Genomic DNA, 23,657 nt, shown 5'->3' on the forward strand with positions numbered 1-23,657 from the left:
AAAGTCAAGACGATTAGGTCCCAAGTCAAGACCAAATGGTCAGCGGGAAAGATCATCTCCTAAATCAAGATTGTCTTATCTCAAGACAAGCCTACATCAGGATCAACAAGTCTCACTTCATGAAAGTTACATCCTGAATCAAGACCAAAAGGTCACAGGTCAAAGCCAACAAAACCCAAGTAAAGACAGGAAAGTCCCAATTCAAGATCAATGCATACCAAGTCAAGAGCAACAACTCCCATGTCAGGATCAATAAGTACGAAGTCAAGACAGGTAACTCCCAAATCAAGAGAATTAAGTTAGAAGTCAAGATGGGTAAGTCCCAAAAGGTCAAGAGCAACAAATATCAAGTCAGGACAGGTAACTGTAAAGACCATACCAGCAATGGCAAGTTCAGATGAGAAAGTCCCAATTCAAGACAGCTAAGTCAAAACAATCGAGTCCTGAGTCAAGGTCTTCCCAAGTTATGACAGGTATGTCCTAAATCAAAAAGGCTCAAATTAAAACATTTAGATCCCACGTTGAAAAACCACAAATCAAGACCAAAAATTCACAAGTCAAATGCAACAAACCCCGAGTCAAGAAAGGTAAATCCCGAGTTGAGACAGGTGAGTCCTACATCAAGACCAACAAGTCCCAAGTTAGACTGTGAAGTCCCACATCAGGACAAGTTTGTCTGTAGAAAGGACAAGTAGGTTTAAAGCCAAACAACTTAAGTCCCAAGCAAGGCCAACGAATCCCAAATCATGACAAGTCAAGTCCTAAGTCATAACAGACGAGTCTCAAGTCAAGACATTTAAGTCCCAAATCATGAAGAAACCAAGGTCAACGAGGCTAAACAGGAAAGTCAACAGTGAGGACAGGTAGTCTAAGGTTTAAATCAATCCAGAAAAGTCCCAAATCAAGCAATTCAAGAGAGGTCCCAAGTCCCAAGTCAAGTTCAACTCCTAGATTTTGTGTTTCAAGTCAGATTCTTTAGCCTTTTGGGTGGTCTTTAAGTCCTACCAAGTCGCAAGGCTAAAACCCGAAGTCCAGTCACAAGTCTTTTTAGATCGTGTCAATTCTTAACTCAGATTCACAGCTCAAGTCAAGTGGTTTGAGTCCAAACATTAACATATTATCTTAGGTACCATACAGATAACATGTAAAATCAATATAATTTATACTTTCTACAGGCTTGTGTTTCTTTCATGTCTAACTTCTTCTGACTGATTTTTACCTTGTCACCTGATCTAAGGTAAGAACAGTTTAATTGTAACTGAAATTATGGACAAAACTTCCAAATAAGACCAGAGCTGGAATAAACTAAAATAATCCTTTAATTTGGACACGAAAATTACATCTTTGAGAATTTTGTGTGTGTGTGTGTGTGTGTGTGTGTGTGCGTGTGTGTGTGTGTGTGTGTGTGTGTGCGTGTGTGTGTCTACACACAGGATATGTATGTTGTTGATTGTATGTTAGAAGTCGTTCTTTCCTCAGCTGCTTCTAATTGCTACGTCTTGCATAAAGACAGCTGCTGCACTGAGAGTGACTGTGTGTGTGACTGTGTGTGTGTGTGTGTGTGTGTGTGTGTGTTACTGTGTGTGTGTAGTCAGTCTTCAGGATCAGACAGTAAACTGGTGATCTTCTCTCCATGCGATTCCCTCTTTAACCTGGTTAGTCATTGACCCAGTTCTGCTGTGTAATCTACTGAAGCCCCGCCCCCAGCTCAAACCACAGAGATGTGTTGATGACATCACCAGTGACTTCATTGAGCCAAACTCCGCTCTGAATGGGTCTGAGTCTCAAACCAGATTCTCCCCCAAGCCCCCAGAGACTTCAGGTTCGACTTCCCTCCACTGTTAGCTTAGCCACAATCCTAAGCAATGCTAGTTTGAAGAAGCACATGTATTTATAACTGCAGAGGCTCAGCTGTTGTTAGTGAAGTACAGACGGGAGGTCTACACTCTACACAACATTAGAACCACTGTGTGTGTTGACTCACGTTGTTCCTGAAGGAGTGGGCTCTGATTGGATCCTCGGCAGCCAACGAGCAGCTGCTGAGGATGATGAAGACCAGGATGAGGTTGGTGAAGATGTGGTGGTGGATTAGAGTGTGACATCCTACACGGATACTAGAGACAGAGACAGAGAGTCAAAGTCAAAGTCAGAGTCGAAGTTAAAGTGAACTTCAATGACATTCTACGGTCGCCAACTATGGCAATGCAATGTACCTGCCCTTACCGTTGCATCGCAAAACAAGGCTCCTGTTGCCTGGTAACCTTCACAACACATAACTTTTTTTTCACAAAAACTTGAGGTATTAAGGCCCTTGGTTTTGACAGTTATACCGTTAGCTGTTGAACTGAGCTGAAACCCAGTACTTACATTAAACAGTGTAATCCTCAGGCTCTCCGTCAGTGTTATTTGCTGCCAAGTTATTTTCATTAGCGGTGCGCAATGAATCTTGGGATAGGTTGGACCACGAAGGATCCACGTGTTGGAGCCTTCCTTGTCCAAGAAAAGGACGCATTTGAAGGATCCTTTGAAATTACTACGGCTGCACAATTAACCGAAATATAATCAAAATTTCAATATGGCGAAGTACAATATCTAAATCGCAGAAGCTGCAAAAAAACGCATGAGCTGCTAAGATAAAATGTGTCGCAACAGTTTTGTGCATTGTTAGCACCATGCTACGAATACGCTCCGGCCTACAAATCATATTCTCCAGGAAAAGGAACATGTTTGTTTGGTACAATACCCAACAAAAATCACATCAACATTTTTATATATATTTTTTCAATGAAAATGAAACGCAAAATTGACCATTACAACTGAAATCGCAATATCTGCCAAAATAAGCAAAATATGATTTTTTTTGCCCTACTTGGGACACAGCTAATATTTTGGCCACATGGGTTTTTAGTTGCTCTCCCACAAGTGACCACTGGGATGCACTGTAGAGGCGCTGTATATACATGTTTATACATCTCTGTTGCAGAGAGACTTACGGGTTTGTTTTGCTGAGGCAGAAGAAAGCACTGCCTTCTGGGATTGGAAGAATCTTCTCTTTAGGAGGAGCAAGGTCGGCCATCTTTAACTGGTCCCCTCCGTCTGGCAGGAAGAGAGAAGAGGAGTGGTTTAAAGCTTCATGATCATCATCTCTGCAGATAAAAGTGACGGTAACTCAGGTGAAGTCTTGAATAGCGGCTCGTTCACTTATCACTGAGGACTCTCACAGCAGAGAGTGATAGGCCTCAGTCCAGAAACAAGCCCTGACCTTCTGACTGGTGGAGGGAAGACCTGCAGTTAGGGCTCAAGAAATAAAGCACTACTCACCCTCCTCTGCAGGTTTTAGGGGCAAAATAATCACATTTATAGTTTTTTTTATAATGTGTAATTTAAATATTCTAATTAAAACCGCTGCAAATGAAGATGAAAGAAAGCTGCAGCAGAGGACAGTTCCTGTTGTATGTTGTAGTTTGTTGTAACAGAGCTGATCTCAGTTCTCTGTCACACGGACTGAACTTTTAATGCAGCTGAGGTCACAGCGCTGACAGACAGAGCAGAAGAGAGTTTTACATTTTTTGGATGATATTTTTTCAGTGATGTTGTCCTCCGTTGCAGCTCAGCTCAACCTCTCCAAACATCATGTGACTGACCTTCATCTCCTTCAGGAAGCCCCTCCTCCTCCTCGTACTCAGTGTCTGCATCAATGTCCACCTGTAATAGACAGTCAGGCTGAAACTGAGCAGAGTGCTGGAAGAAGTCCTGAGAGTCTTTCCTCAGGGAAAAGTTTAACAATGTCAGAAAACTGATGACGTCTCCTGTGACTGAGCTGACATCTTCACATCATTAAACTATCACAGTAAAAGTACTTCCTGTTGTTACAGTGTCACAGTAAAAGTACTTCCTGTACTGAAACATGACAAAGTGACTGTCTGTGTCACAAGTCAAAAAGGTGTAATCTTTAACAGTTTATGAGCCGTCGTCAAACCTTCACGTGTAAAGGAACTAATAACTTTCTGTCAGATAAATGTTTCCCTCAGAGATGTGAGAACTGAACTGTACTTAAATACAATACTACAGTAATATAAATGTACTTAGTTACTCCCCAACACTGACTCAGAGATTAAAGTCACCTTCACTTCTCCTTCTTCGGCCTCCTCCTCCACAGCTCCCTCCTCCTTCTTCCTGCAGAAACAACAGGAAACAGGAAGTAAACACTCTGTCCTCCTCCTTCCACCACGTCACTTTCTCTCCTCCCTCCTCCCTCCATCACTCACTCTTCCTTCTTGTCGTCTCCGTCTCCTCCAGCCAGGTTGTCCACAGCGATGGCCAAGAAGACGTTCAGCAGTATGTCTGACACACGTTAAGAACATGCAATAACATGCAACACTGTGCAAGACAAAATATCACACACCGGAGTGTTTACCAGAGTTGGACGGTTTTCATATTGATCACTATGTTTTCCTCTGGCACCTGAATGCACCAACAAGGAGCAGGTCTCCTGGGTTTGGGTCTGCAGGTGAAGGATACAGTTACCACAGATGAAGAGGATGACGAAGTAAACACAGACGATCATCCCTGGAAACACGGGGCCTCCGTACGCCATGATGCCGTCATACATGACCATGTTCCAGTCCTCACCCGTCAGGATCTGAACACACACCAACACAGATCAATACAAAGTGGATATACACTGTATACACCTGTTCATCCAGCTGTTTACTCTGTATGTCGACTACCAGCATCACTCCTTCTTACACCTGCTCTGTATATTTACTGTTACATCTGCTGTAGCTGCCGCACATGTGAAGGTACAGTGAGGAGACAACCTGAGGATAAAAGCAGGATGATACAAGCAGCGTCAGACTCAAGCCACGAGGGTCAGGGTGTTACCTGGAAGCAGGTGAGCAGCGCCTGGGGGAAGGCGTCGAAGGTGCTGCGTTTGGTCTGTGTCTCGTCGAAGTTGAACTTCCCTCCGAACAGCTGCATGCCAAGCAGAGCGAAGATGATGAGGAAGAGGAAGAGGAGCAGCAGCAGGGAGGCGATGGACTTCATGGAGTTCAGCAGGGATGCCACCAGATTGGACAGAGCCGTCCAATGGCTGAGCAGACACAGAGTGACATCAGAGGAGGTGATGAGCAGTGATCTACTGACTATTATCCTGCTGGAGTGAGTTCACGTTACTGAAGTCTGACGTGTTGGTGTCAGAGGATGTGAACCTGGGCTGTGAGGACAGGTGTAGCTGCCGTCACCTGCTCCCGGTGTGTGTTCTCACCGTGTGACCTTGAAGATCCGCAGAAGGCGGACGCAGCGCAGCACAGAGATGCCCAGAGGAGGCATGATCTCCAGCTCCACCAAGATGGTCTCCATGATGCCCCCACACACCACGAAGCAGTCGAAGCGGTTGAAGAAGGCCACGAAGTAGTGAGCCAGACCCAGACTGTACATCTTCAGCAGCATCTCCACGGTGAACAGAGACAGCAGGACCTTGTTGGCGATGTCTGCAGAGACGGAGGGAAACAGCTGAGCAGTCAATCATTCACTTGTATCATGAATGATCTCATTTTTTGTTTGTTTCACTCACTCTGTTATTAAAGAATCTGTTGAATTTATCTGGAGACTTAAATCAAGCTGCATGTTGATGATTCTCTTCTGGATCAGGTTTGTACCAACATCTTATTTTACGCTAAGATATTAGTCGGGACTTTAAGCAGCAACGGTTGACACCGACTACGGCGCCCGTATACATACCAACATGTTGCCAGAGTAGTGGAAATCGTGTTTGTGTGTGCGTGTGTGTCTGTGTGTGTGTGTGTATGTGTGTGTGTGTGTGTGTGTGTGTGTGTGTCGTTACCCTGGACTTGTGTCAGCCAGTTAGGTTGATTGTAGTGCTCGGAGGCGCTCAGGGAGGTGTTGAGGAAGACGAGCAGCAGAACAAGCCAATAGAACGTCACAGATTTCACAGCAGTGCGACAGTTCCTGCGACAGACACGATTCCAGCGACGCAGTGTCCGACTGACAGAGAGACACAGTCATTACAGTGACGTGTGTGATTAACAAACGCAAACCTGTAATTTCCTCAGTGTGTGACAGTCAGTGAACTCACCAGCAGCCGATCTTCATCATGCGAGCACTGAAAGGAAACGGACTGAGGTCAGTTCACAGTAAAGCTGTCAGAGACCACGTGCACTGACTACAGGTGTAGACAGGTAAGAAAAACACCCACACACAGTGAACCAGGACCTGCTGATCCACATCAGTCCAGCTGTTGGTGGTAACAAGTCTATGAACTGGTTTTACTATGCTGGCCTCGAAACAGGATGAGGTTCTAACATAGGCTCAGTCTAGGCGATGTGCAAGGACCCCCAAGAAAACACCCAGGACCACCAGAGAACACCCAGGACCCCTCAGTGTGTGTGTGTGTGTGTGTGTGTTACCAGCAGGCCTGGCAGCAGTTGGTGTGTTCCTCGTCGATGTTTTCAGTGTTTTCAGAAGCTGTTTCACTGGCAGGAAGACTCGCTGAGAGAGAGAGAGAGAGACTCATTCCACATGTTGTTTTATTGTCGTTTAACAGTCTTCATGTATTTAATATTTAATATCTTACTTTGTTTACATATTAAAATGTGTGAATATAAACCTGATGAAATCTGAACTGACAGAGACTGAGAGTAAAACCTCCTGATTAGAAACAGGGTCAGACACAGACCCAGATATTTTTACAGGGACACATTGACGTCTTTCCACATTTAGACTGACAGAGAAATTAACACACACACCAGCTGTGTGTGTGTGTGTGTGTGTGTGTGTGTGTGCATTCAGGTCTGGAGGCTGGGGGGGCCACTGAAGTTCAATGAACTCACTGTCATGTTCATGAAACTAGTTTGTGACATGGAGCATTATCCTGCTGGAATTAGCCATTAGAAGATGTTAAACTGTGGCCATGAGGGGATGAACATGGTCAGCATCAATACTCAGATAGAGTATGCAGTCAGATCATGATTGATTGGTTTGGAGAATAAAAAATTCCTCACACCATCACTTCTTCTTCATCCATTCTGAGTAAAAACTCTAGAGACTGCTGCGTGTGAAAATCCAGGAGATCAGCAGTTTGAGAGACACTCAAACCAGCATCTGACACCAACACTATCACACCACAGTTTTCCTCATTAACTGAAGCGCTTCACCTGGATCTGCTGTCACGTGATTGGCTGATTGGATAACTGCACGAATAAGCAGGTGCACAGGTGTTCCTAATAAAATGCTCATTGAGTGTACTTGTACTTGAGGGTTATTATGTAAGTGATAATACACACAGCTGCGTGTGTGTGTGTGTGTGTGTGTGTGTGTGTGTGTGTAGGTGTGTGTGCGTGTATGTGGTGTGTATCACACCGTGTGTTTCATTGGAGTGACTGAACCATCCGAACTTCCCTCTCTTCTTATCAGACAGATCTCCCAAAGATGGACCTGAGACACACAGAAACACAGCAGGTCAAGGACTCACAAAAGAAACAGGACACTTCCAGAGTCAGGGACATCAAGACCCAGTGAACACGTCAGTCCTCCGTGTACCATTGGTATCTACATCCTGTCACATGTCCACCTTCTCCTACAAGTGAGTGTCTACGACTCATCAGCAGTGATAACCTCACTGCTCTTCCTGTCCACATACTGGACCAGTCTGAAGGCTCTGAGCCTCTCTTCTGATTGGCTGACTGTTTGCTGAGTGATCCAATAAAAATATAGGAGATTTCAGGTAATCGATCAGAGAAATCAAATCCTACAATCCTGGATGGTGGGTCCAGGTCCAGAGACTGCTTTGTTGTGACATCACAAAGTTACAGAAGTCCTGATGACTTATGACTTCCTGATGGCTCAGTTTCTGAATACAGGCTGTGTACATTTCTCTGTGGGCTGAGCTCTTTGATACGTTCACAGTATTAATATAAAACCTAGACCTGCTTTATAATAAAAGAACATATGGACATCTACCTTCACACTACATGGGACCTTTAATAAACAGCTCATAATGAGATGAAAAATATGTTGTTAAGCCATAGACTGAGAATGTTGTTGTATCTGCAGCTCTTCATCAATTCTCTGATGAGTTTCTGCCTCATTAACTTCACTAATTTGCTCTAATTGCCTTCATTAATTGACATCTATTAACTTCAATGATTCTTTATTTAGCAGTGAATAAACGACTGTAGCTTAATACGTCTGACACGACACGTCCCAGTCTTACGTGGGTTTCCGTCCTCATCCAGCTCGTCCATGTCCTCGGCCTGAGTGATCCAGTCCATGTAGCCACACAGATCTTCCTCCATCTGCTGCTTCTCCCTCAGCTTCTGGAAATCTCCCCGAGCCTTCGCCTTCTCCCTCTCCTTACTGAACTCTCTGCAATTTTCACACAACGTTCACACAATATTCACACAATGTTCATACATCTCATAAAGTCTCAACATGGAGGTATAACACACGAACATGTTTATTTGATATGTTTAAGAGTGAAGTTTTCATGTTGTGGAGAGACAAACCCGCTCAGGACTCCCAGGACCAGGTTCAGAACGAAGAACGAGCCGAAAATCACCAGACTGACAAAATAGACCCAGGGCAGCTCGAAGCCGATGGCGTCATTCATCTGCACAGAGAGAAACATCCTCGTCTTCATCACACACAGACACAGAGAAGACTGGAGGATGAAGGAGGGACTTTAGTCTTACCCAGTACAGAACGTCGGTCCAGCCCTCCATGGTGATGCACTGGAACACCGTCAACATGGCGAAGAAGAAGTTGTCGAAGTTGGTGATTCCTCCGTTGGGACCATCCCACCTCCCCCGACACTCTGAGCCGTTAATTGCGCACTGACGCCCATGACCGGCGAACGCACACGGCACCGGGTCGTCCTCCACATAATTATCTGATACACAATACAGTGTCAGATATGAGTTCAAAGGTTAAATCAGACCAGAGATCAGTTCTCAGATCAATGCTCTGCTTCTTACTGCTCTTATATCATTTAGTTAACTCAATAACTGTTTAATTATCAGAACGTTTAAACATCAGCCTGATGCTGTGACATCAGAACACTGACTGGAAAGTTGTCATTTGTAACACTGATTTTCTGTGTAACATCACTTCGTATTTAGTCACAAGTAAATGCGTCTATTGAAAAACGATGGAGGCTTTAGGTCACAGAAAATTAAAGGTATTCAAGAAATGATGACCTCTATGTAGACAGATTTTTACTTTCTTTTGATCAGCTATGTCACAGATATCAGATCCCTAAAAAACACTTAAATATTTACAGTTAAACAGCTACACGTCATCAAAATATGATCAGATAATGCATATACCACCTTTATCAAAACTTAATTTAGAAGGGAAGGGACATGTATCTAAATATTTTAATATATTGGTAACATATAGTAGTGAATAAACTCTAGACAAATTAAATGCCTTGAAAATGAATATACAAGAAGCTTTTGACCATGTCAGTCTGGAAAGACAAACTCTCATTGCTAAGGCCAAGCAGAAAGACTTTCTTCAACTCTGGAAACCACACATGAATATATAATAAAAGATGGAAATGTAGGCCTTACCTGAATGAATTATCCAGATAATATTCTATCTCATATTAGTGCAAGTGTGAGTGTATGTGGTTGTGTGAGTATGTGTAATGTAGGTATTTTTGATCCCAAAATGTTGTATTGTTACTGCATGTTGCAATCTGTATGGGACATGATAAGAAAATGATAATAGAGATATTGGGAAAAAACTGAGTCTATTGACCTCGTGTTCGTGTGTATGTGTGTGTGTGTGTGGTGTGTGTTTGTGTGTGTACCTGTTCCTATGTAGTAGCAAGTTCTGTGCATGCGTCCGATGAAGAGCTCCAGACCGATGATGGCGTAGATGATGATGACAAACAGAACCAGCAGAGCAATGTGGAGCAGAGGAACCATTGCCTTCATGATGGAGTTCAACACAATCTGCAGACCTGACAGACACACACAAAGCTTAACATGTGTACAATCATACAACAACACAAACACACACCGACTCTCAAGTCCAGTAGACTCACTCGGGACTCCAGAGACCAGTCTGAGCGGCCTCAGGACTCTGAACGCTCTCAGGGCTTTGACATCCAGACCTCCAGGCTTCCCCGGCACGTGGTGAGTGGTTGCCTGCTCGCCTGACTTATGAGTCATTGTTTCCAAGACGACGCTGAACAACCTGCACAAACAACAACAGAAGAAGACTTCATTTTACAATCGAAAAGTGAAGTGCAGTTTGAAGGTTTCATTTTGTGACCTTGAAAAGAGAGAAAACACAGGGAACAAAGGAAACAGAGAGAGATGTACAGCAGAGTGTCATCTGCATAATGAAGGAGACAAATGTTGTGGTTTGAATCTCCTGTTGCCTGTCCAGAGCCTGGTCAATGTGGCAGCAGTGTAAGTTAGTCGAGCCCTCTCCACCGCACAGGTTCTTCAGGTCCTCCCGTCTCATCTGGCCCGAGGCGTTCCTGGGCCAGATGAGATCTATAATCTCTCCAGTTTGTTCTTGGTCTACCCTGTGGTCTCCTACCAGGTGGAAGTGCCTGGAAAACCCCAATGGGAAGGTGCCCAAGATGCATCCTGTAACCTTGGATAAGAATCACCTGCAGTGATGTGTGATCTATATCTTCATATAAACCATACTCAGTGTTCTCCTTGCACTACTCAGCTCTTTGGGTTCTCACAAGAAAGCTGGATTTAATTCAGTGGAACAGGAGTCAGAACTAAGATACTTTGCAGACTAGATTTCCTATAGGAACCTGGAATCTGGTAAAACAGCCTCTTACTGATTATATTAAAGACACATTAGCCTGACACCAGACTGTTTAGGAAAATGTAACCAACAAACACTGTGATCAACTTCATGAGAAGCTGATTAAAACTGCACCAGCAGCAGAGTCAGAAGATTTTTCTGTGCTCAGTTTTAAAACCAGATTAAAACACAGTTAAAGGCATCAGAGGAATCAGATGACGAGATTATGATGTGAAAACTGATGTAAATTAAAAATCAAGACTACATTTTGCACACACACACACACACACACACACAAACACACACACACGCACACAAACACACACATACACACACACACACACGCACACAAACACACACACACACACACGAACACACACACACACGAACACACGCATGCAAAGCCAGAATCCTGAACTCCTGAAAGAAACCTTCGGTGTCCCACATACAGCAGCCTCTCAGTGTACCGTCTCTGAATGTAAAGTGGAACAGAGCGTCCTCAGGCAGCGTTACCACGACAACGGGCTTCATCATCACCAGCCCGGGGACGTCCAGTCACACCGCTGTCACGCAACGAGGACACAACACCAGCATGGAGGATGAAGCTCGGGACCTGCAGGACTCACTGTGACCTCAGCAGGTGACTCTGCTGGTGCTGGGTCATTGTTTCTTTGAAGTTTTATATTTGGTGATATTTCAGTCAGAGTCCTCCTTTTAATTTAGTGTTAACACAACAAATCTGGATATTTTATTTAGAAGATAAAGGGCTTTTTATTATGAGATGACGTTCTCAACACACAACTCACGTCACACTGCCTGTCCCTGTGAAGAGCAACCACACCCTTAAATTCAGCTGGTGGCCAATGACTATGGGGGCGTGGACTCATGGCTTCATAGTGTGTGACGTAATAGGCAAGACACGACTGACTGACTGACTGACCGCCGCTGTGGCTGGGGGTCAACGAACTAACTGAACTCGGAGTCCTGCCCATTACATCACAGTTAGGGAGGGGCCAGAAAAAGACATATGCCCACACAATATGAGTCAACATGATAAACCAACAAAACGCTGTGTAGTTACTCTTTAATTCTTCACAGACACTGATGTCCGTAATATGACTCAGGATGACGTGGTTGGTTTGCAGTGTTATGTTAATGTTGTATAATGATGTAAGAACAATCCTGCAGGTCAGTGTGATTATCAGGCTGCTCAGGCTTCCTCAGTCCTTGTTCAGTGACAAACACCAAGTCCAACCTCTAGAGTCAGTTCAGGGTTCAACACCAACACATTAACCTTATATGTGGCAGGCAGCACGTAAACATGGACCCGAACTGTTCCTGAAGCAACATGATCCAATGACACGGCGTGGAGCAAGTCCCCGGCCGATCACTCCAGTCTGAGTGTGAAGTCACACTTATCAAATGAACAGGAGTGAACGTCCCTGTATCAGTGTGGTGAGGAGACTGTGTGTGTACCATGACAGTTAGAGTTCCCTGTAGCAGGGTGGATGTGTATATTTAGAGCAGAGTGTAGTTACAGTGTACAGTGATCACAGTCGGCTGTCACATACACTCAACACAAAAAAACACCAAAATGAGATAAATTGTGGCGTCGCTGCAGGGTTTGTTCCTCCACCGGCCACAGGAGTTTACTGCAGTCAGATCAAATTTACTGCTGCAATACACACACACACACACACACACACACACACACACACACACACAGACTCAATAGAGAGAGCAACAGTGGGCTACAACAAAGAACCACGATCAAAAGCAAGAACCAAGATCTATACAGAGAAGCAAAGACAGAACTGACATCTACAGAGAGAAGAACATCTAATAATAGAACCGACATCTTAAGACAGAACCGACCTCTAAATAGAGAACCGACTTCTAAAGACAGAACCAACATCTTAAGAGAGAACAAAATCTAAAGACAGAACCAACAGATCTGTTGTTGGTTCCTATGTTTTCTCACCCGACAATGACGATGACGAAATCGAGCAGGTTCCAGCCGTTGCGGATGTAGGAGCTGGGGTGCATCACCAGACCGTAGGCCAGGATCTTCAGGAAGGTCTCAATAGTGAAGATGATGAGGAAGACGTACTCCACTTGTTCCTGAAACACAGAAACATGTTCAAACCACAGAACGTCATTAAACACTGTATATCTGCAGATGTAGAGGTCATACTGAACCACAGATGAAGAGCAACATGTCTAACTGCACTGCTTGTGAGACTTTAAGGAAAGATAAAGTATCAACCTGTAGAGTGAGCTACACTGTTTGTGTGGATGAGACAAAGTTTCACGGAACAGTGAAATTATAATTTATTTTCTATTTTATTATAAAGTATCAAATTCCAAGAGTTACTGAAGGACATTTATCAGATTTTACAAAATAAAACAGAGAGAAAGTTACAGTGTGTGTGTGTGTGTGTGTGTGTGTCTGTGTGTGACCTGGTAAACGTGGATGTGGAGACTTTGTGAGCATTTCAGAGGATTACCAATCTTACATCATCTCTGCTACACAAACAGACACACACACACACAACACACACACACACACACACACACACACACACACACACACACACACACACACACATGCTTGTCTTTCTGCACATGTGAGGACTGTCACCCCTCTCATCTTAACCATCACATGTACAGGTCTAACCCAAATATGTACATGAATAGATCTGCCAACACACGTCCTCACACAGATGTACAAAAGCACACACACACACACGTTCTCAGATGTCCAGCTCTCATCTCATTCTCTCTGTTAGCTGCACTGAGAGTCGAACCAACAACCTCCTGACAGTTGACCAATCAGGATAGAAGAGAGGAACAGCACTTGTTAGCTGATTGGTCATTTTATTCTGGTATAGCTGAGAGGTTGTTATCAGCCTGTATCGCCTCCCTTCAGTAGTTCTGTGTGTGTGTGTGTGTGTGTGTGTGTGTGTGTGTGTGTGTTTGTATGCAACAGTGTGACCACAGCTGCTCTGTAGGATTAATGAAAACATCCTCCATTTCCTCCTCTTATTTCTAATAAAGAAAAGTTCAGTGGAGTGTGTTCATCTTCAGTACATGCTATTGGCCAGCAGGTAGCCAATCAGGTAGCATCTACTATCATTTAAGGATCTAAGGCGACAGGTCACAGCTACACCTGCTGGCAGCAGAACAAAGTGTCGTTATCATTATCTCTTTCTGTGTTATGGTGTGAATGATTTATGATTTCATGTTTTGATGTCGTTGTCATGGTTACGTTTTAACCTGTTGCTATTTCTGGTGTGTTGTCTGTAAAGAGCAGGTGAGGTCTGAACCGGTCCCTCTGACTCTGACCCGTCAGACTACATTAATGAGCTCCTCTTCTTGTTCTGTCTGAGAACACCTGAAGAACATTTTATGTATCTTCAGAAGCACCTCAAGGCCTCCTGAGTCAGTTAACATTAACACCGTGAGACTACACCTCTTCTTTAGTCTCTGCTTTAGTTTATGTCCATCAGGGGGAGGGGGGAGGGGGGAGGGGCATTTAGAGCAGCAGCTTCTGTGTTTATCTGCAATAGTAGTAGTAACACACACGCACACACACACACACACACACACACACACACACACACACACACACACACACACACACACACAGCGAGGCCATCACTTCAATGTAAAGTGACTTCATGAACAGTGGGTACAGTCCAACTGTAACTGAAGGTAGAGACACACTGACATAAAGAGAGAGAGAGAGAGATGAACCATTGAACCATCAAAGCAAAAACTCAGCTGATCAGATCTGATCATAGTCCTGTCAATCATTTACTGGATTTGTCCATAATGATACTAATAACTGGTTTATTGATCTGTATTCTCAGTAAAGATGTAAAAACTTCTTTCAGACTATACAGACTGTAACGCAGCTGTAATCAGATCTGAGTGTTTATTAATGTCTTAATAATGTTAGTGTGTCTGCTGTAACAGATACCGAACAATGACAGCATAGTAAAGTGTTTAAGCAAACATTAAAATCTGCTGTTCTTTATTAAAAGAAATTATTGTTGTCACTGCTGCTAATGTGTCCTATTTACATTTCTATTGTTACTCCTGTTCAATAAACAAGAGTTTTTATTTGAACAGACCTAGGCTAACTTGTTAACTGGCTAATTTGTTAGCTGGTTCAGTCCTGGTAAAGGAAAACCTCCTGTTCTCTGTCTTCACTCAGATGAAGCAGCATGGGGAGCTAGCTTGTTAGCCTAGCTTAGCACAAAGAATGGAAGCAGGGGGAAACTGTTAGCCTAGCTCAATCAGAAGAGGAAAAAACTCATGTCTGCAGCATATGAACCTTTATTTTAACATTTAACGACATTACTGTGCTGTGGTCTAACATTATACACACCTGATGGAGTGACTTTGCAGAAACACACAAAGACACACACACACACTAACCTGAGGCTGAAGCTAGCACCACCTGAGTCTGTTCACCTCTAACACACTCACGCCTGTTCTCTGAGCTAAAAGTTCTGCTGTTCTTTATTCATTCATTTACATTAGTATAACTGTGTAGTTTTGTAGTTTTATAGTTGTGTAATTATGTAGTTGTGTAGTTGTGCTCTCACCAGGTCGTGGTTGGTGGAGTTGGAGTCGTCCTCAGGGAACGGTTTGGAAACTCCAAGAGCGACACAGTTAGCGAAGATGGCTAAAAGGATAAAGATGTCAAACGGTCTGAGAGACACGTTAAGGAAGCTCAGCAGGGTCAAACAACATAAAAACTACTAATCCTGTCGCCTCAACACAGTTTAATTATCATTATTACATATAGAATAGGCTCTGTAAGTAATTAAACTGATGACACATTAAATTGCCTGTTAGTAAATTAAAGAGTTAATTAAACTGGTATAAGGCCGACAGCTGATTGGTCAGAGTAAAGGATACTTCCACTCAACAATGGAGAGAGCAGCTCGTCTGATTGGATTGTTGAGTTTCAGACAGTACAATGCTCGAGGAGCTCGCTGGACCTGATTACTGCCCTGCACCTGAGGAGGAAGAACATCATCAACATCATCATCATCATTTACATCATCATCAACAATAACTGTTATAGAACAGTTACTGAAATAAAACAGAGAGGTGAAGAGGAGAAATCTCTTTGTGGATAAACTGAAAACATCAGAGTCTGAAATGTGGAGGAGCCTGGACTCTTCTTCTTCTGTTGAGGTAAAGACTTAAACCAAAGGTTTAATGTGTAATAATGCAGTTTATGAGTTTGTTATCAGTTCGTATGTAAATGTCCTTCTTCTCCAGCACTGAGCTGAATCAGCTGTCTAACATCTGTCAGATTTAATTTCAGTAAAATCATCTGCTTTGTTTCTTTAGCGTCAGGTGAAAATCACCTTTAGATTCTGTTTCACTCATTTAGATTTGAAATCATGACCACAGAGCTGCTTCTGTCCTCCTTTTCTTTTCTGTTGTCTCTGTTGTCTCACCTGTTTCTTAGCATGTTGTCCTCTCCTTCTCTGTGTTCCAGTTGAACTTGTGGTTGAGTGAAGCGTGTCCGTTCTCGTCATCCTCACACCTCCCTCGTTCTCTCCATCCAGCTCTTCATCCCACTCTGCATCCCTCTCCTCATCTCCTCCTCCTCCCTCTCCTCCTCCATCTCCCTCTTCTCCCTCCTCCTCTTCCTCCCCCTCCCCTCCTCCCTCCTCCCCATCCACTGTGTTGGTGTAGCCATTACGACCAGCACCTGGACACAGAGACAGAAAAAAATGTTTGTTAAAGTATTAGTAGGTGGTTGTTGGAGTATTACTGGGTGGTTGTTGAAGTATTAGTAGATGGTTGTTGGAGTATTAGTAGGTGGTTGTTGGAGTATTAGTAGGTGGTTGTTGGAGTATTAGTAGGTGGTTGTTGAAGTATTACTAGGGGGTTGCTTGATAGTTAGTAGTGATTACTAGGGTGTTAGTAGGTTGACAGAGAGACTAGGCTTTGTGATTACGTAGTGTGTGATTGAGGGTGTGGGGACACGGGGGGAGACTGACTGACCAAAGGAGAGGAGGAGAGAGGAGGAGAGTAGCAAAGGAGTGGAGAAGAGGAGAGGAGCAGAGGAGAGGAAAGGAGAGGAGGATGCTAGAGAAAAGAGAGGAGGTAAAATAAACTGAGAGAGGAGGAGAGATGTGACAGTTTCCAGAGGAGGTGAAAACAGAAATATTGTAGTGAACAGCTGTGACCTAGATCTCTCTCTCTCTCTCTCTGTGTTTGTGTGTGTGTGTGTGTGTGTGTGTGTGTGTGTGATCTGGGCCGTGATTTATATGTTAGTACCTGAGGACCCTGAACACACACACACACACACACACACACACACACACACACACACACACAGATAAACCCAGTGATGACAGCACAGTGAGATTATGCGTTGATCTACGCTCACTCACTCACTCTCTCTCTCTCTCTCTCTCTCTCTCTCTCAATCTTTGTTTAGTGATTTCCTAGATTTCCTGTGTTTCCCAGAATGCCTTGCTGTTCTGTCCAGCTGTTTTTTTTACATGCAGGCTGAAAGTGAGAGCAGAGAGCATAAAAACTATGAAATTACATGTAATACTGTTCTGCTTCTCATTCACACACACAGTGACCTACTCTTGCTGATCTGGCCATCAGGGGCAGCATTAACACAAGGATAAGGGGAGCCGGGAATCGAACCACCAACCTTGGGATCAGTGCATGACTGAAGGTGTGATCAGTCTAAACTCAGCTGCATCACCACAGTGATTAGGAAAATCAAGGTGATTGATCAGTGATTGATAAACCTGAACCAGTTTCTGAAGAATATCAGTCCAAACATGATCAGCGTGGACAATAACTCCTGTTTCTAAAACAGCATCATGCTCCTTTAACGTGTCTCCTCCTCTGAACTCTGAGCTGCTGCATCTCGGCAGGTTTGTCATCTGCCCAATGAGCAGCTGAGGTTTGGACGGTGCAGGTCACATGACTGTGGGTCACGTTGTTTTATTCCTGTGTGGAGGAGCTGCTTCACCCGCAGGACGACAAGAACCACCGACTAATTATCCCTGAATTATCCCGAGTCAACTCACATCATCATGACAACAGTGTGTGTGTGTGTAAGTGTGTGTGTGTGTGTGTGTGTGTGTGTGTGTGTGTGTGTGTGTGATGGTCTAACAGGGCATCTCATCACTCGCACACAACCCGCATCCGCCTTGTTAACTTTCTACTTTTCACTGCCCAGTCTCAGTGTGAGTGTGTGTGTGTGTGTGTGTGTGTGTGTGTGTGTGTGTGTGTGTGTCATGCTGCCCTCCAGCCTGGTCCAGCTGGAAGGTCATCAGTTCATTTAGTGAATGTTGGGGCAGTTTCTTCTTCTTCACTGCTCAGATCACACACACACACACACACACACACACACACACAGAGTGTGAGAGAGAGAGGAAGAGGGAAGCAGCAGCAGTGGTAGTTTCAACAGTATAAAGCTCAATCAATACGTCAAAACAAACTGAAGTGATCAGTCGATTAATTGATCAACGGAAAAATTATTGAAACTATTTTGATGTTCGATTCATCATTTTTAACATTTTCAAGCAAAAATAGTGAAAAACATCAAATATTTTCTGACTCAGCTTCTGACATGCTAAACAGTCTGAAGTGTCTGTGATCACTGAGTCTACACACACATCTGTCAGACTGTAGACACGTGGTCATGATGCTGAGGTCAAAGGTCATTTTCCATTTAGTTTGGAGTAAAAACGTCACTGTCTCTGAAACACAGGAACAGACACAACCATCCAATCAGAAACACTCAGCAGCGTCAGCAGGACCACGAGTTACTAATCTCTGTTAGTGATGTTAGTTCAGTCGTTAATACATCTGTAACAGTAACTGACTCTCCTCAGGTTTGGGAGGAAGCGAGATGTTTGAAGACGTCACTGGACTGTGGGACTGTTGACATTTTTCCACAGTTTTTGACATTAAAAAGACTGGCGACGAGGACGGACTCTGGGGTCAGTGTGGTCTTCATGAGATCTGGTTGGTTTACTGTACCCTGTTCACATGTATAAAGACTGAACTGGAGACTGGAGCAGTTTAAATAAAGCTGATCAGCTGATCAGATAAACTGTCCCCTCACTCTAAAGTTAAAATAAGCCTTGTTTCACTGCCTCAACAAAAGGGCGGATTAACTCCGCTGCCATGGTAACAGATGATGTCACATGTGTTAATGCTCATTTCCATGACAACGTTATCAGGAGGTCCGTGGAGGCCATCTTAGTTCAGTGTGCAGAGAGCAGGAAGTCTGATCCTCCATCAGGATCTGGATTAATGAGTCCCTCTTTAAATGATGGAGGTGACCTCTGTTAACCCCGTCCCATCTGAGGTCAGAGGTCACAGAGTGACAGGAGCTGCACACCTGAAACTAACCTGATCAGTTGACTGCAAGACAAACATTAACGCTCTTATTTTGATAGTTTTGTCTGTATTTCCTGTCATCTATAGTTTACGTCATCACAGACACAGAAACATCTCCACAGTCCAACAGCTGGTTCCAGACCTGAGGGTCAAGATCCCCAAGAGAAATCTGACAGGTGTGGAGAGGATGTGAGGAGGACAGAATGATAAACATGGCTGTTGCGTTGTTTTCTGCTCTGTGAGTTTTACACTTTGAGCTCTGCAGGCCTCTGATGATCCTGAAAGAGAAAACTCTACAGTGAGGCTCCGACCTGCAGTCACAAACAGAAGCTGCTTCACAAGTCTAAAGATTAAATCTACAGTGAAGCTCTAACAGGAAGAGCTCGTCAGTAACATTGATCCATTTCACTGTGAAGCTGCTGCAGAGAGGACAACCCAGCAGTTACTATAATGACTCTAATGAGTCTAGCAACTCAAATGTCATACAGATGTTCAGTTTTAGTTGGAAACAAAAACCAACGTTGGACATTGTGACATTCCGCAGACGTTGGGATTTGCTCAGGAACACAATGTCAATATTCAACATTAATATGTTGTTGGGATGAGATGTTTGGAAAATATGATCGTCAGCTGTCGTCATTCTGACGTTGGTGTTAGACGTTGTCCTGACATTGAATTTTGGTCATATGACTTCACAACCTACGATCAAACAAATATCATCGTCTGATGACGCGGGTGTCCGGCTACCTGCTGGGAGGGGACTCACAATCTCCACCTGTAGTGAGTCCACATCATGAAACTGTTCCCTCCTGGTTCAGGTTTAAGATCCTGGTCTGGTTTATTTATTTACATTTAAACTAAACCTCCATCTTGACTGACCTGAACCAAAGAGCTGCTGTTGTCTGAACCTCAGACGGGACTCTGGATGTGAACCTGGTCTCTCTCCCTCCATCGGCCCTGACCTCTGACCTCTAACCTTTACCTTTGCCACTATGATGTAATTAGTAAACAGTTATTGATATATGAACATAATTTCTCACAGTGGTATTGTGATGTGGGTCGTCCTGAGTGTTACAGGTCATCAGGAGACTCCACTGTCCTACAACTTTTTATGACAGTCACACCCTGGAATGACACATCCAGGCTGCCGTACTCTGACTGTACAGTGGGTCTGGACACTGTGAGTAAGAACTGTGAGGATATCTTTGTTTCATCTGCCTGTTGCTGAACTAACAGCAAGTTTAAATGAATCACTGATGTGACGGAGGCTGATGACACTTCAGACACAGAGGAGCTCTGAGCTGCTGTCAGTCATTGACACACATCGATGCAGTGAAGATCAGGGGTGAATGAATGTTTATCACCTGTTAAAACCTCCTCTCATCGTGAGTCTGTTTGAAATCACAGGAAACTGAACATCTTTGAGTTTCTCTGTCGGTCAGACTGAAGAACTGTTTGTCTGTTTCTACCTGAGGAGAGTGTGTTTGTAATCCAGAGGTTTAAACAGTGAGGGAGAGGTGAGAGGGACAGGTGAGTACAGGTGATGTAATAACAACAGGAAGTTAGTTATTGTAGTTAGACCAGAGTCAGTCCTGATCATACTGACATGAAACTGAAATAAAACCTCCAAACCAGAGAAAACAGAGGCTGCAGAACTTCATTCAAAATCCTCTCGTTTATAAGTTTCCTTCAGTATCACATGAATCCAGTGACAGTTGTTTGAACCTCTAATGGTTCACAGGAACCGGGAGCCATTCATAGAGAATTCGGCTTAAATTATTTTCCAAAATTTAAACATATACGGACTATGAGATGGAGCTCAGGTTGTAGCCCACAGCGTAACTCACTCCATGACAACATTATACTTCCTGTTGATTTAATAATCCTGATATTGAAGCTAAATGTTGTACATACTCTGCTAAATGAAAATTAAACGTTGGGCTCTTTAACAACGACTGGATCAAATCTGTTCCCACGGCCTCTACACTCGCAGCTGAACACTAACATCTGGTTTTATAATTATTAACAAACCAAACACGATAAAGTGATAGGGAATGTAATCGTGAGCTGTATTTCCACATCAGTCAGTTGTTGTAGCTTCCTTCACCTCCAGTCCCAAAGAGAAAAACCAAAGCCACTGCAGCTTTAAAGGACAAGTTCACAGAAAACGTCTCAGACCGTCACAGATGAAGAGAGTCAGTTAGACCCGACAGAAAGCTCAAGCTGTGGAGGTTCTGTCTGTCTGTCACCTCTCTGCTTCTGAACAACACGTTGACGGTGCTGGTGAAAGTGTGAATGTTCACTCCATCGCTACATAAATCACCATGTGACTCAGTGTCAGGAAAATGGAAAATTCTTAAGAATCTATTTGAAGTCTGGTGAAGTCACATCTTAGCATTTATTACGTGAGTTTATTTGAACATGAAGCTTCGTTCTTGACGTCAGGAAGAGGAGTTTGATAAAATATGTGATGACAACTGATGCAACTCCAACATCCATTGATGAAGATAGAGATGTGTTGAAAGCTCTAGAAAAAATCCAGTAAGCGGATGTTGAGTTGATGTTATTCTGCAGCAGGTTTGTTGTGATGGTGAATCTGTGCAGCTGAATTCCTCCTGACACTGTGTTTGTGATCTGATGTGAAGAGTTTTTCACTCAGTTCAAGCTACAGATTTTTTATTGATTGATCATTTGGTTTTGGAATGATTTATTAAGTCTTTAAAACATGTTAAATCTCTTGTTCAGTTATTGTGACAGAACAGACACTGACCGCAGGGGCTGATGGGAGCTTAGAGGGCACAGATCACACCACACCAATAGCTATTATCTGTTTTTAGAACAGTTGCTAATTAATTTTCTGTAGAACTGATCACTGTGAACACATGATGCAGCTGATCTGATCAGATCTGATTAATCGATCTGAACTTTTACTATTGAACACACTGAGATCAGCTGATTAAAAACCCGCAAACACACACCACAGTCACTTCTTACTTTTGCGGCTCTCCTCGTACATCTCCGCTGCTTTTCTTTCTCAGCTCCAAACACCAATAATCATCTTCGATCGATCCGCAGTTTGATCAGTTTGCTGTGGCTTTGATCCCCATGAGCTTCTTCTTCTTTTGATTCAGGAACGCAAACAACTTCTCCACATTTTTCCCGCGGTCACTGTCAGATTTCTCTAAAAATCAATCCACTTTTCTTCTGTTGCAACTGCCGATCAATTCATCGATAAATGTATTTATTAATTTACTACGGATCAGGGGAAAAAAGTGAAGCAATGAAATAAATCCAGAGAAATCCGCAGAGACGGATTCAGCTTCTTTTTCAGCTTCGGTTCACTAATCTGACTCTCTCTCTCTCTCTTCATCTATCTGTCCATCTCTCCATCTCTCTCTCTCTCTCTCTGCTTGTCAGGGTCTCTCTGCCTCTCTCTCCCTCTCTGCCAGTGTCTCTCTGCCTCTCTCTCTCACTCTGCCAGTTTCTCTCTGCCTCTCTCTCTCACTCTGCCAGTGTCTCTCTGCCTCTCTCTCTCACTCTGCCAGTTTCTCTCTGCCTCTCTCTCTCACTCTGCCAGTGTCTCTCTGCCTCTCTCTCTCATTCCCAATTGGGGATTAAATAGAAAAAAAGCTCAGTGTGTTAAAGGGGAGGGCAGCTGGAAGCGAATTAAAGGCGCAGAGAGAATAAAAATGGGAGAGAAGAGACTTGTTATTAACAAGAGATTTTAAAAGGCAGACCTATCTGAAGAAGAAGAAGAAGAAGAAGAGGAAGAAGAAGAAGAAGAAGAAGAAGAGGATGATGGTGATGATGGTGATGATGATGATGATGATGATGATGATGATGATGATGAGACAGTTAAAAGCTGAATATAACTGAACTGTGAAATGATTTGACATCTGTTTAATGAACTGAAACCAAAGGAAAAAAAGCTTTGATTTCCTTCTTTGATTCGTCTCTACTAGATTCTAGATTCTAGACTCAGGACCTTTTCTTTTCTGATCTCACAGATACACGGGAAATGAAGAAGAAAATGTGGCATCATGACATTTTGGTTGGTTCTTGATTTATCAGATGGAAGACGATTGGAGCGCATCTGCTCCCAGAACTTCAGCATCTGATCTCGATCCTCCAGAACTTAGACCTCCTACCTGTGCAGGAGGAGACCAGAACACACTGGAGGGATTATATTACATCATTACTTCCAGTATCTCCAGTGACAAACTAACAATGTGTTTCATTATTCTCCAAAAATATGAAGCTGTTGGCTTCATAAATAAATCTGATAAATGACGAAATCAAGAAACATTTTACTTGACTGCGATGATATTGTGTTGATGCTATTGTGTATTATTTTAACAGTAAATAAACAAGTAAATGAACAACACTATCAAAATGTTTATGTCATAGAGTCAAGACGAGTCAGATCGAAATCATGATACAGTCAGACGTATAAAGTTGAG

At 43.4% G+C, this 23,657-nt stretch overlaps 1 protein-coding gene across 2 annotated transcripts in view; it reads right to left on the reverse strand.

Moving 5' to 3' along the window:
* The window catches only part of cacna1fb (calcium channel, voltage-dependent, L type, alpha 1F subunit), a 40,158-nt gene extending 17,382 nt beyond the window's left edge, over nt 1-22,776 (reverse strand). For both annotated transcript variants that reach the window (XM_056385439.1, XM_056385438.1), the window contains exons 1-22: nt 22,192-22,776; nt 16,275-16,531; nt 15,724-15,824; nt 15,408-15,513; nt 12,776-12,915; nt 10,070-10,221; nt 9,833-9,985; nt 8,712-8,908; nt 8,526-8,629; nt 8,234-8,385; nt 7,381-7,455; nt 6,429-6,510; nt 6,098-6,124; nt 5,846-6,006; nt 5,267-5,492; nt 4,885-5,092; nt 4,522-4,642; nt 4,269-4,344; nt 4,125-4,176; nt 3,645-3,705; nt 2,994-3,096; nt 1,985-2,114 (exon numbers count right to left, since the gene is read on the reverse strand). In XM_056385439.1, coding sequence (XP_056241414.1) covers nt 1,985-2,114; nt 2,994-3,096; nt 3,645-3,705; nt 4,125-4,176; nt 4,269-4,344; nt 4,522-4,642; nt 4,885-5,092; nt 5,267-5,492; nt 5,846-6,006; nt 6,098-6,124; nt 6,429-6,510; nt 7,381-7,455; nt 8,234-8,385; nt 8,526-8,629; nt 8,712-8,908; nt 9,833-9,985; nt 10,070-10,221; nt 12,776-12,915; nt 15,408-15,513; nt 15,724-15,824; nt 16,275-16,531; nt 22,192-22,213 — 2,706 coding nt within the window. In that variant the 5' untranslated portion in view covers nt 22,214-22,776. The remainder of the gene's footprint in view (nt 1-1,984; nt 2,115-2,993; nt 3,097-3,644; nt 3,706-4,124; nt 4,177-4,268; nt 4,345-4,521; nt 4,643-4,884; nt 5,093-5,266; nt 5,493-5,845; nt 6,007-6,097; nt 6,125-6,428; nt 6,511-7,380; nt 7,456-8,233; nt 8,386-8,525; nt 8,630-8,711; nt 8,909-9,832; nt 9,986-10,069; nt 10,222-12,775; nt 12,916-15,407; nt 15,514-15,723; nt 15,825-16,274; nt 16,532-22,191) is intronic.
* Between the last annotated feature and the right edge of the window lie 881 nt (nt 22,777-23,657).

This window comes from Seriola aureovittata, chromosome 9 (genome assembly GCF_021018895.1).
Source record: "Seriola aureovittata isolate HTS-2021-v1 ecotype China chromosome 9, ASM2101889v1, whole genome shotgun sequence".
Taxonomy (NCBI): Eukaryota; Metazoa; Chordata; class Actinopteri; order Carangiformes; family Carangidae; genus Seriola; species Seriola aureovittata.